The sequence below is a fragment of the Pongo pygmaeus genome, chromosome 15 (assembly GCF_028885625.2).
Source record: "Pongo pygmaeus isolate AG05252 chromosome 15, NHGRI_mPonPyg2-v2.0_pri, whole genome shotgun sequence".
NCBI lineage: Eukaryota > Metazoa > Chordata > Mammalia > Primates > Hominidae > Pongo > Pongo pygmaeus.
In genome coordinates, this window is record NC_072388.2 from 98,967,217 (window position 1) to 98,980,778 (window position 13,562).

The 13,562-nt window shown below is 42.9% G+C and overlaps 1 protein-coding gene across 3 annotated transcripts in view; it reads left to right on the top strand.

Moving 5' to 3' along the window:
- The window catches only part of EML1 (EMAP like 1), a 206,038-nt gene that overhangs the window by 147,223 nt on the left and 45,253 nt on the right, over positions 1-13,562 (top strand). For all 3 annotated transcript variants that reach the window (XM_054448798.2, XM_054448799.2, XM_054448797.2), the window contains 3 exons: positions 7,293-7,321; positions 10,715-10,844; positions 13,237-13,386. In XM_054448798.2, the coding sequence (XP_054304773.1) occupies positions 7,293-7,321; positions 10,715-10,844; positions 13,237-13,386 (309 nt within the window). The remainder of the gene's footprint in view (positions 1-7,292; positions 7,322-10,714; positions 10,845-13,236; positions 13,387-13,562) is intronic.

Below are 13,562 nucleotides of genomic sequence, written 5' to 3' on the forward strand. Positions count from 1 at the left end.
AGAACAATGCCCAGCACACAGTAGGTGCTCAACAAGCATCTTTTTGCCCTGATCACTATAACAAAAGAAGGTTAAAATGATGGGCCTTTATTGCCACAGCCAAGTGTTAATCCCAGCTCTGCTACTTTGCTTTGTCATTGTGAACAAGTGACTTAATCTCTTGGGGGTTTTCCTCAGTAGCAGTAAAAGTGGTACCTGCCTCACAGGGTGCCTAAGATCCCATGCATAAGAGCCTCAGTGCAGAGCTGGTCTGCGGTCGGCTCGCCACAGTGGCAGCTGTGAGTGTCATGTCTGCATCCCAGACTGTTGGAGTTGAGGCCTGCACACTTGTGTCCCTCCCACTCCCCTGCTTGCGGGGCCTTTTTTCTTGGAGATGTCTTGGAATTCCCCAGCGCCTGTTTCTGCCTTTATCCCAGCCTGAAAAGCGAGGAATCAGAAATTCTGAAAATTGTACTCACCTTGCTCTTTCAGTTTCACTGCTGTGCTGGACTTATGGAGCACCTGCTGTGTACAGAACGTACTCCAAGGCACGGCCGGGAGTGGGAAGGAGCAGCACAGAAAGACTCATTCTCCTAACAAATGTCAGTGGTACAATGCCTGCAGGGCCGCTTTGCTTAATTCCCAAAGGACTCACAAGTGGGGGAACAAGATAATCCACGGAATAGAAAAATGGTAAAGGGTCTGCACAGGCACTCACTGAGAAGGAAATACCAGTGGCCCTTAACTCATGAATAGGTGATCAAGCCCAGACCTAATTAAAGACATGCCGATCTAAGTAAGAAGATAGCATATTTAGAAAATCCTTTTTACTTTATCGTAAAATAAAGCACAGATGCAGAAAACCACACAAGCAAATTTGTAGCTTAATGAATTGTTTTAAGGCAAACACCTTCTAGCACCTAGGAGGGGGAGGGGTTTTCCCCTCTCCCAAGTGTCAGGCGGATGTATCTGGAACTGGGGGTGGGGGCAGAGAAGGTGACTGTTTTTGATGAACTCCAGCTCATCCTTCGAGACCCAACTCAGGATCCCCTTTTTCTGGGAGCCTCCCCTGGCCCTCTAGTCTGAGAGCAGTGCTTTTCAGATGGTGTCGTAACTGCCTGTTAACTTTGTCTGTGACTCTGTAGCTCTCCTCCCTCCACCATGCTGCACACACCCCTTGTCCTCCCTTAGGCTCTGGGGGCCCAGGCCGTGCCATTCTTATTCTTTGTATCTTTAGTACTTTACACAGCGCTTGGTGAACATGAGTGCTCGATAACTATTTGTTGAATGGATGGAAGGATGTTGTATACCATCAGGCATCGCTTAATGACGGCACATTCTGAGACATGCATTGTTAGGTGTTTTCTCATTGTGTAAACATCATAGAGTGTGTGTTTACAGAAACTTTCATGGTCCAGCCTGATGGTCTAGCCTGCTGCTCCCGGGCTACAGACCTGTACAGCACGTGACTGTAGGGAATACTGCAGGCAGTGGTAACACAGTGTTAAATATTGGTGTATCTAAACATAGAAAAGATACCGTAAAAATACAGTATTATAATTTTGTGGGACCACAGACATCTATGTGGTCCATCATTGACAGAAACACCCCTGTGTCTGGCCCATGACTGCATTTCATTTAAAAGCCACAGCCATTCAAGAACTATGTAAACAGCACCACCTATGGGTAGACAATTTTAACACCACATTTTACACTGGAAGATGAGACTTAAGCATCTTTTTACTGAAAAAAATGTTTCACTCTTCAAGCCATGGGGTCATTTATGTTTTAATAAATTTCAAATTGATAAGTGCTAATATTCTTCGTATTGTTTTAGTTTTGAGACTGTTAGATGAGGAGTCTGGAAATACAAAGTTTTTTGCAGTGAAAGGAGGAGGAAGAGGGAAGCCATGTTAATTAATAACACATGTTGGACGCATTGTAACATATCTTATTTAATCGTGCCAATAACCTGTTCCTCACAGTGGTTTTGTTCCCATTTTTAGATTAAGGAGATTAAGCTGATGGAGGGGAAGCCCCTCACCCAAGCCCTAGAGCACAGATCTAGCTGGCCTCAAAATCTGTGCTCCTTCCACCATGTTAAGCTGGAAGCATTGGTTGGAAATGTCTATGAAGCAGTCGCTTTTGTCCCCAATAAAGTCTCCAGCAACTTCTAAACATTTCGAATAGATGGTTCTTAAATGACCCTATTTCTAATAAAAAGCTGCTTAAGGACAATTTTTACAGAGTCATTATTTCCATGGTGGGGTATTCTGACTTCCAGCAGGAACTTTATTTCATCACGTGAAGTCATTTTTGAAAGCAGTCATGTGGCTGAGCCCAGTGGCTCACACCTGGAATCCCAGCACTTTGGGAGGCCAAGACAGGCAGATCATTTGAGCCCAGGAGTTTGACACCAGCCTGGACAACATGGTGGAACCCTGTCTCTACAAAAAATCTAAACATTAGCCGAGTTTGGTGGCATATGCCTGTAGTCCCAGATACTTGGGAGGCTGAGGTGAGAGGATGGCTTGAGCCTAGGAGGCGGAGGTTGCAGTGAGCCAAGATCACACCACTGCACTCCAGCCTGCACGACAGAGCCAGACCCTGTCTCAAACAAAAAGAAGTCATGTTATTCCAAGAGCCAAAGTTGTTCTGAATGAATAAATTGTAGGGAAATCACATGTTTAACTTTGAAGTGGACTCCTCCTCTACCAAGCCTTATTAATCATTTTCAAAAGCAATTTTCTCTGCTCAAACAGCACGTGGCTCCTATTAGTTCCACTCTGATCCTAGTTGCCCAGGACTTCTTACACACGTCACCACGTGTCAAAGACCTGCAAGATCTGGCCCCAGAGCCCCCTTTCAGGAACATGGGGTTAGGTTAGTTAATGTAGATGAAAGAGATAAGAGCAGATCCCCACAGAGGAGAGGCACAGTGAATATCTGTTGAGTTGCAGCCTGGACACGTCATCCACTGGACTCTCCTCCTTGTAAATGCCAGTCTATGGTGCAGCAAATAGAAGCTTTATCAGATGAGTAAAAACCAACCACTCTTAGACCATCCCTTTGCCCAAAGTCCACAGTGAACACATTCAGGGATTTGGACTTAGACGTACGTGTTCACAGCTGCCTCTGCGGTGTTGACTGCACTGCTGTCTGTTGGTGTGAGCCTCCCAGCTCAGACTGCACTGCTGTCTCTTGGTTGACTGCACTGCTGTCTGTTGGTGTGAGTTTTTCCTTGGGGAAGATGTCTAGTGTTCTCCTGCCATCTCCCCATACAGCTGCTGGTCTGGTAAAGATTCAAGTGTACCTCATCCTCCATGAGTCTCCACGACTGCTTATATCTTATATCAGCTCTCGAACCGTCCAGCTCAAGGGAGCATACAGCCGAGCTCTTTCAGCAAATCTCCTTCTTACAAGCAATAAGAACTGCACTGGAGTTCGTCTTGGAGATATTGGCCACAACTTAACACCAGAATAGCCAAGCGCTGAGAGTTTGTTCACCGGAGGGGAAATCCTTTCTCTCCTCTGGGCATGGTTCTGTCATGGGCTTCAGGGGCAGGTGCAGGACGTCTTGATTGACTCCACACTGGGCAAGGGATGAATGAGGCCTCATTCTGCACCTGGTGCTCCTTCACCCTTCCTAGGACAGGACTGGGCATTCTCCTCCCTCCCCCCCCCCGCCCCCGACACACACCCCCACCACCATGGAGCCACACCCCAGCTGTTGAGAGGATGTTAAGTCACCCACTTTTTTCCATCGAGCTCACATCAAGAAATGGGGAATCAGATGAATTACATAACACCTTGAGAAGCAATCATCTCCCACTCCAAGTGAATTCACCGCCCAAGCGTGTTTCAAAATAGTGCTGGGTCTGAAGGACCCACTCTCAATTTGAGTGGCTGTGTGTTCTGGAAAGATGCACTTTCTGCATACGGCTCCCATCAACAGACTTTGTTGACAGGCCACGGTGGCTTTAATGTTCTCTTCTGGTTATCACTGCACATCTGTGGGTTTGCCTTTCTATCAGTTGTTCAGAAGATTCGTCATCATTTTATGGGTTTATATTCTAAGATTTGCATGCATGAGTGAGATTACCTCCTCCCAGGCTTGCCTTTTAGAAAAGGTGGTGGTGCATTGGCAGGAGTAATGGGTGCTAAACAAATATGCTGGGTTTTTTTCAATAAAAACTCAACTTTCTAAAATAATAAAATGTAGCAGTAGTATGTTTTCTAAATACAGCATACCACAAAGTGATACATTGTTTAGAGCATGATTTAAAGAAATGTAAGCATTTTAGTACCACCTGATACCTCTCTCAATGACCTTAGTTGTTAACACTCCTGTTACCTAATCTGTTAATAGAAATCTTTCATTCTTCCTCTTACAGTTCTTCAGTGTCGAAGGTCCATGAGCTTCCCTGTATGAAGAGTTCAGATTCCCTTGTGGATTTCTTTTTGTAGGAAGAACATAGTTCATAATTGCTTTTTTCTGTCTCTAGGGCAAGTTCTGAATTTCTCATTTCTGTGTTCATAGCTTTTGCATCATTTTACTTTTGTGATCAAAGTCATGATAAAAAAATAGTTTTCCTGTCTTTTGATTCCATACATGGCTTCCCTTTGATTATGTTTCTGTAATTAGATTTGCCTCGTAGTCTTTTGTCAGCTATTCTTCTGTCCTCACCTCCTTCTGCCTGTAAATCTAATCATATATGTGAAATTTGGAGTTAAGATTTCTTCTGCTTCTTTTTAGCACACAGAAAATGACAAGAATGTCACTCCCACCCTAAAACTGAGAACAATTCAGGTATCTACAGTATCATAGCTATTTTAAGGCCACCATGGAGCTGAGGACAGAAAGTAGTATAATGAACTGAAATGTTATTGAAAAGTAGCAAGCCCATCTGAGGAGGGACAGGCCCCACGCCTGCTTTTGTCTTTGGCAGAGCAGCAGGGAGAAAAGGGGAGCCCTCTTAGATGGGAGTAGGAAAACACCTGGATCTGTAGAATTGGGAAAGGCTGAGTGTGGACTGGCAGGAGAGTTCAGAGTCCTCAGGGGCTCTGGGCACACGAGAACCCTCCCCCTGCTCACACGCACTCCACTTTTCCCCAGACTTCCGTGAGTGTGTGTGGTGGGTTGGGAGCCGGACAGGCGGCTGAGAGAGACCCACCGAGGCAGAGGCATGCCAGGAGGAAAGCCGAGAGACGTTCTCCACACTCAGGGCCTTGAACTAAGTGCCAGGCAGCAGCTGGCCACCCCCGAAGGAAGGATGAGGAAAGCTGAGAGAGAGCCCTTTGAGGGGTGGGTGTGTAGTGAGGTCTGGGGACCTGGAGGATGGAGAGAAACTCCATCTGCACACCAAGCCCCACACCAGGTTCTTGGCAGCAGCTGTGTGTGCCCCAGGGAAAGGCAGGATTACTGAGAGCCGACCTCACCACCACCCACCAGGCACAGATCCTTGGGGCCTGCTGAAGGCTGAAGATGGAGAACCAAGAGGAATTCCACAGGAGCTCCAGGCCTCACACCAGGGCAGCCGCTGTCTATTGTCCAAGGCCCTGGGAATATAGCCATGAACAGAAAAATCCCTGCCCCTGTGGAATTGCCTCCTGGTGGGAGAAACAAAATGAAGGCAGGGGGCAAATAAGTGCTATAGAGAAAAATCAAGCAGGAGGGGCGGGGGATGTGGCGAGCAGGGCCTGAGGAGGGTTTCAGTATGGAGCAGGGAACATGAAGCACTGCTACAGCAGTGGCCTGAGAGTGGCTGACTTCGGGGAGGATGGTCCAGGAGGGCCCATGAGCCAGCGCCTGACACGGAGCCTGCTGGGCCAGGTTCCCAGAACAGCAGGGAATATAGTGAAGGGAGATGAGCTCGGAAGAATACAGGGGTCAGGTGGAGATTGGATAAGGCCTTGTAGGCCAATGTAAGACCCAGGCTTTTAGGTTCAAAGGCTGTGTCACGCCTTTATAGTAGTATTTTCAATGACCATAGTTTAGAGTTTAGGAAACTAAGCCTATAGCTTGTAAAACTACTTAAAATACATTTGAACAGAGTAAACCACTTTCAAAGCATCAGGAAAGTAGTAGGCTCTACTGCCCCATCCCATGTGCTATATGAAATTATCTGGAAATCAAGAATATTAATATAGAATATTACTTAACTACATCTTGGGATTAAGGATAGTTTTGATTCCTGGTGTTTTTCGTTGTGTTTCAAGTCAAAAATTGAGGAATAATATTAGGAATATATCTGCTCAAGTTTTTGTTTTAAATACACACACACACACAATGCATATGTGCTCCTAGCAGCATTTAAGGCACTATGGTGAAACCAGTGCACCCCTTGACTCCCATTTATTTCCTGTGTCATCTTTTGTATCTTAAAGCAGGCAGAAGTCAGGGAAGCTAAGCAGTGCAAAGCATGAACTTTGGAGTCAAAGTTGAGGTCAAGGGGTCACCCCCCTCCCTGAGCTCCCTGGGTCTCCCTGTCCCTGTCTGGAATGGAGACGGTGCCATCTCCCCAAAGGTGGTGTCATGGGAGGGGTGCCCCTGGCAGGAAGTCGTGGGTCTGCAGTGGCGGCCGCCTCTCCTTCTGCCCCCAGGGTCCCCTCGTGGAAGTTTCTCCTGTGAGGTGCTTGCTACTAGGGATGTCCAGTCTGTCTGCGGCTGTCTGTCCTTGAATGCTTCCTGGGTTTGGTTTCCCAAGTGCTGTCACGGGGTGTTCTCACCTGCTCATGGTGGGTGCCCAGGGTGACTGAAGTCAGCAGGGGTGTCCCTACCTCTCCCGAGAGACGGCTGAGCTGGAGGGCACCGCACCCTGGTGTTCCCCTCTCCTCTTTCTACTTTATGCTCACCCACTTGTCTTCCGAGAACAGCCATCTGCTTAGGAGGTGAGCTCTAAAAGGCCTTAGCAAAAGATCTTTTGTCAGGAATTTGCTAGTTTTAAATAAGTTCTTTAAATAATCTGTCAGAAGAGTGTGGGGAATAAAAACAACCGTTTTTATACATTTAGACAGGGTCATTCCCTTCTCGATTAACCACATTTTTTCCTCCCCGAAACACTTACTTGCACTCATAAAAAGCACAACTTTGGTGATAAAGTTAGGATTGCAATCTCTTGTACCTGTGAGATTGTTTATGATTATGTGTGTTCCTTTTTGCAGTGAAATTGGTTGTGTTTTTCTTATTAACATATATAACTTATGCAGCATTTGTGTGGCAGACTACTGCAGCCGTGGCTTTGGGGTCTGAAGTGAATGAGATTAAACACCCACAGCGCCCTTTAAAAACAGTTTTTCGTTTATTTTCACAGCAAACCCAAGGAGCCTGTATTCAGTGCAGGTAAGTCTGATTTAATTTTTGTATGGGAACCCCCACTCACTTTCTCAGAACTCAAGGGACAGAAAAGAAGTAGCCAGCTTCAGGGGCCAGCCTTGGACACGCAGGAGCTTTGGTTTGTGCAGACCAGATGGAGTGCTGTCAGCTTTGTACCTGGGGATTGAATGGCTCAGATAGTGACAGCGAGACTGCCTTTAAACAGTCATAAAGAGCAAACCCTTCACCTACCCTCTCCAAAACCAATGTAAGACATGCCAGTCAGGAGGAGAGTGGAATGCCACCACCTATGCCATGATGGAATTTCTAGATTAAAAGGTGTCTGTTGCCTTGGTTATTCCTTCCTTACTAACTGGATTCTGTTATCAACATTTGCATTTCTCTTAGGGGAAAGTTTCTTATGCATCAAGTTATATAACTGTCTAAAAGTAGCTTTTCTTTTTCTGCCTATGATCTCCTAAACTGCAAACTAATAGTTCATGTATATCTTTCCATATATCTTTTTTAACACCTTTTGTAATAAGGTAGATGCTGTTGTCTAGCATCTTAACCTTACTTAGAAATGCATTTAAAATGCAAAAAATGGACAAGTATGTAATTGATTAAATACATTCATTTAATTTTAATTGTTCTGGTTTTTTTCTTAAGTTCAGAATTAAAACATAAAAGTCAAAGTTTTGTATTTATCAGCATGTGCTTTAGTGTTCATTTCATTTTCAGGAAGCATGAAATTACTCACTGAAAATGTAATTGCTGTAAGCTCGCAGGGCCACATCATGAGCGCACTTGTCAGGATCCCTGAACCGTGTCCAGATTTTAAGACTGGGGGGCAGGTCAGGTGTTGGCCTGCAGGCTAGTGAGGGCTCCGGGCTCCGGGGCAGGCAGGCCAGCCACACTTGCAGTACTCCACCGTCTCTTTATCTAGCCCTTCTGTCTCTGTCTCCGAAATCACAAGGGAAACGCCGGGTGACACACTGCAAAGGTAGGCAGCATTTCTGAAACCTCATAGCTCTCTGAGCAAAGCTGTTACCCAGGCTACAGAAACCTTTTTCATACATGCAAACAGATGCTCTCCTTGTATGAAAATGTTTTTGTGTTGCAAACCACTTCGATTCATTTTAAGTTAAATGCATCCCTGAGCATTTACTCGGATGGGCTTTAATAAGTGGCTGTAATTTGGATCCCAATTGGTATTGGCTGACTGCAGGAATTTTTTTTTCATCTATATAAACCTTAAGAGAGCTATAGGGCCACTCCTGGATGTCCCACTGTTTGACTTGGTATCATGCACTGCTGCTGGCCTCTTCCCACTAGCGCCTTTGGGTTTGGTGGCGTGTGTGCTGTTATCCTAACCTGCCTGGAACAAACACTGCTTTCCCTGGCTGCATTTTGATTTTAGATGTAGCCTGTCTGAATCACCAGTACAAAACAGTGCCAAGGCTAACTTCAGTTCTGTTTTTGCCTAGTTCAGTAAGTTAAAATTGTGCAGTAAGTAAGCTCAGTCCTAAGGATTCTTAATCATCACATACCTGTGATAGACTCAGGTGGATATTTCATAGACATTGGTTATATACATCCACACTGTGCTTTTTTATGTGTTGTGGAAATACCATTATATTGTCTTTGTTCCTAACCTACATTCTGCGAGCTTTCTGGCAGGACTGATTCTCTTACAAAGAGAGTTGCTGGAATCCCTTTTCATTTAGCTGTCAACTCCAGTCTCCTGCCCCTCTTTTCAAGAATGTCATTCTTTTGGGTGCTTTTAGATTCTTTGGTTGTGGTAGCCACACAGCCCTTGATGAGCTTATATTTGGGTGAGGTTTAAGGAAGGGAAGAAGCTTCAGAAGAGAACAGCATGAGCGGTGGCACAGACAGGACAGGGTGTAGAGGGGGGCGAAGAGACACGCCTGGCCCCAGAGGAGAATCCCTGTGGGTGGCTGTGGCAGATGAAGTCCTGTGCGGTGAGAGCCCAGCAGGGCATTTAGACCTGCTGGATCCAGCAAGGAAGAGAGCAGGTGAAGAAATTTACGTGGAGGAAGGACTCCGTAAAACCTGGTTTGGGCCTTGGTGGGTTTGGCAGCAGTGTGTAAACTGACCCAGGAGAGCCATAAGAGAGCCTGTGGTGATGGGGAAGTTGGCCCCAGCCTGGGAGACATTGTAAGGGGAGGATCCATGGGACGCAGTGGCTGGCACACATAGGCAGGGATGATCGCGTTCCTGACTCTCACTTAACGTCAGCCTTAATACGCAACGTGAAGAGTGTGTCACGTGCATGCATTTAAGACCTGAAGCGCATGCACACAATAACATGAAACTGGGGTGCCCTCTTGATTTTTAAGTAATATTGCATGTGGCATTGTTTGAAAATCCTTAAGAATAAGACTTATAAAACTAACTTGTGCTATAATTTTTTCCTAACTGTTCCTCGCCAATTTCCTCCCTGCGGATGCTTTTTCTGTTGAGTTGTGTACAGGTATCCCTGGTTCCAACTGCCCAATTTAAATACCATTAAAACCAGGTCCTTTGATCTGCAGTGAAATTTCAGAATTCAGCGAGTTCTGAATCTGAACAGAATTCACCAGGAGCGGAGCTCACAAGACATTTTCTTTGCCCTTATCATATCCTGAGAACTCCAGTCCGAACACCCCAAGATGTTCTTTTTGAGGTCTAGGAGTTACCCGATGTTGATACATTATTGATATTTACTTTTGTCCCTATGATTTATTGAAATATTAAAAGTTATTTTATTATAGAAATGTTCGTTCTAGAGAGTTTTACATCCTGATTTCTCTCTCTAATGGGTCTTTTGTTCTTTTGTTTTCCATTTCTAGATTTTCTTTGAGCATTTTCCTTTCTGCATTGCATCCTAGCATGCACTTCTGCTGATTTTGTGTTCTTTACACTTGAAAGAACTGTTCAATTAAAAGATACATAAAGATATATTTTTACATTGCAATATAACAAATCCATTTAAATATTGAAAAATATTTGTGAATTTGGATATTGAGATTATGTATACATTGAACTCAAAAACTTCAAGTGAATTTCTTGTGTTAGTTGAATTTTGGGGGTGGTGTTTTTTCCCCTCCTGATGATAAAAGAAAGTAAGCAGTAAAATCTCATGGAAAATCATTGTTGGAATCAAGTTCCTTCCTGCCTTTTACAATTTCGTAGGTATCTCATGTACTTAAATAAATAGAATATCAAAAGCAAACAAGATGCAAACTTTTGTTTCAAACTGTTTACTTTTATGTTACTTTTTTCCCTAGGATATCAATTAGAAATGACAGAAGGATAAAAGTTTCTCTTTTACACTGAAAGGCTAGAGAGGATAAAGCATTTGTTTTCAGGTACGCTGGGCACTGAGGTATCTTACTGACATCTTTGTTCTTTTTGTAGAAGAAGGCTATGTAAAAATGTTTCTTCGTGGACGCCCTGTTACCATGTACATGCCCAAAGATCAAGTGGATTCTTACAGCTTGGAAGCAAAAGTAGAACTTCCAACCAAGAGACTCAAGCTGGAATGGGTGTATCCTTTATTCATTGATTAGGTCTCACATGAAGTTATCAGTCAATCAATGCTTGATGTTAACTGTAGAAATTCATAAAACTTAAGTCCTCTTAAGCTTTTAAAAAACAAAATATTTTACTGTTACTTTTGAAAACTTAATGTAACAAAATTGTAGGTTAGAGACCTACGGAGTTCTAACAAAGTAGGAGCTTCATAAGAGCTGCTTATTATCAGGAGAACCAACTTATCATTCCTGAACGAAATAGCGGTGGTTCTGGCTCAAATACATGTTCATTATTTTGCTGAAAAGAAAATATGAAGATGTTATATGATTGTATGAGTGATTTTTTCTTTGTCAGGAGAAAATGAATGACTAGTTTCTGGTCCGAATTTTATTCTTTCCAAAAGAATGACAATAGTAGTTAGAAATATATAAAGAAGTGAATAGTGAAAATAATCAAGAATGGGTAGAATTTTAGATTCTAATGAGAACTGATTTTTTTTTTTTTAAGAGATAGAGTCTCCCTATATTGCCCAAGCTGTTCTTGAACTCCTGGACTCAAGCAATCTGCTTGTCTTAGCTTCCCAAAGTGCTGGGATTATAGGCATGAGCCACCACACCCGGCCAAAAGCCAATTATTTTTAACAGGAGCTATCATATACTTAGTCAACTCTTCAGGGACAGATGGAAAACTAGGCGCTCTCTATATTTATAAGGAAACAACAGTGACAATGCAAGAAAATATTGTCCTTATGATTGAGGAAATGGGAGTATCCAAAATTGAAACTAAACCACATTGGCAAAAAAGTTTTTAAACCCAAAGAAAGAGGGGTACCCTGAGAGGAGGACTAGCATTCTCCCCTTAAGCCAAGTATGGACTTGGCCAGCCTTAGGAGCCAACTTCAAGTGTGATCTTGACTGAAGGGATGATAGAAAAATATGAATACCAAAGTACTGAATGAAGGGGGTCAATTGAATGACGTAAATGAAATTGACATGTCATGTAGATATCACCCTACTTTAAAAAAAAAAAAAGCTAGCTACAGTGATGCATCCCTGTAGTCCCAGCTGTACAAGAGGATTAGGTGGAAGGATCCAGGAGTTCAAGTCCAGCCTGGGTAACATGGCAAGTCCCTGTCTCAAAAATACATATATTCATATCAATCAAAAAGGCTCCCCAAAAATCTAGGCCACAAAAATCTGAATCAACCATATAACTAACATTCTTGAAACAGAGGTGCTGGCAGCTTCATGGCATGAGGTTTGGAAAAGTGAGCTTCCAGGGGAAAAAACAACTGAAAGATAAAATAGCAACTGTGAAAAAGGTGAATTAAATATTGATTATTTTTCCATTTAGTTCCATTTTCTTATTACTTTAGAGGAAGCCTGCAGAGACCACCTTTCAGTCTATGCAGATTTTAAGGCAAAAAAAATTTTTTTTCACTCTCAAATATTTTTTGAGTACCTGTTTAATACCAAGCCTAGAACACAAATTTATAAGATGTTGGTTTAAATTGAAGCTATTGTGACTTCATTTAGAATAATTACTATTTGAGATTGTGGAATCATATTCTTTAGACATTTTTAAAAATTACCACCTGTACCTAAATTTCTCCCCCAAAATACTGCTTTTTTTCAGATTCAAATGTCACAGGCATTTACCTGCACCTGTTTTGGAATCTATTTTGATATATGAAATTGAAGTGCTTCAGCTCGTCTTTAAGTCAGTAGTGGTTTATTAAACGGTTATATCACATCTGGAAAACATTATTCAAAACATTTATTCAGCCTACTTCCTGTTCATATTTTAGAAGATGTAAAGCAATGAAATTTGCACTAAATAAATGGCATTTTTTTGGCCATTATTTGGCATCTTGCCAGGTTACTTTTTACATCCAAGTTCAAGTGATATTTTGTTCCCAAAATAAAATAATTTTCAAGGTTTGGAAGTATAATGCAAAAATTTTAACAGGGATTCTTATCCCAAAGGATCTGAGGGGCCTGTTTTTTTTTTTTAACCTTTTATGTATGTTTGTGTGCACGTGTGTGTGTCATTTGTACCCTTTGTAAGTACTTTTACCATGTTTGAAAAAGGAATTTTTTAGTAAAAATTTAGCTCGTAGATTACAGTAAAAAAATTAATAATTGACTCAATAGCTTTCTAAAAATAAAACCAAATCCTTGTAAAAATATGTATGTACATTACATCAATGACTGTTTCCAACTTTACTGCATGCCTTTTGGGGGTCACATGTATTTGTCACTGAATATTTGCAATTTAATGTTGTTTAAATTAGTGACGCTGATGGTAATAGTTATACAGTATTTTATTGCCCGTGCCTGTTGAATAAAGCTGATGTTTTGTCAGCTCTTAAAGGGAAAAAAAATTTTATCTTGACATCCACAAAGCTATGGGTACAGGGGTCGAGACTGCCGTAACAACCTGTACTTGCTTCCGACGGGAGAGACCGTCTACTTCATCGCGTCCGTGGTGGTGTTATACAATGTGGAGGAGCAACTGCAGAGGCATTACGCCGGCCACAACGATGACGTGAAGTGGTAAGTCCTAAAACAGGTCATTCCTGCTACTCAGAAGGCCGAGGTGGGAGGATCGCTTGAGGCCAGGAGTTCCAGACCATCCTGGGCAACAGTGAAACCCTGTCTCTAAAAAATATAAATAAATGTGATTCCTGTTGCACAGGTGGAGATAGCATTAGCCGAACACAGTCAGTATT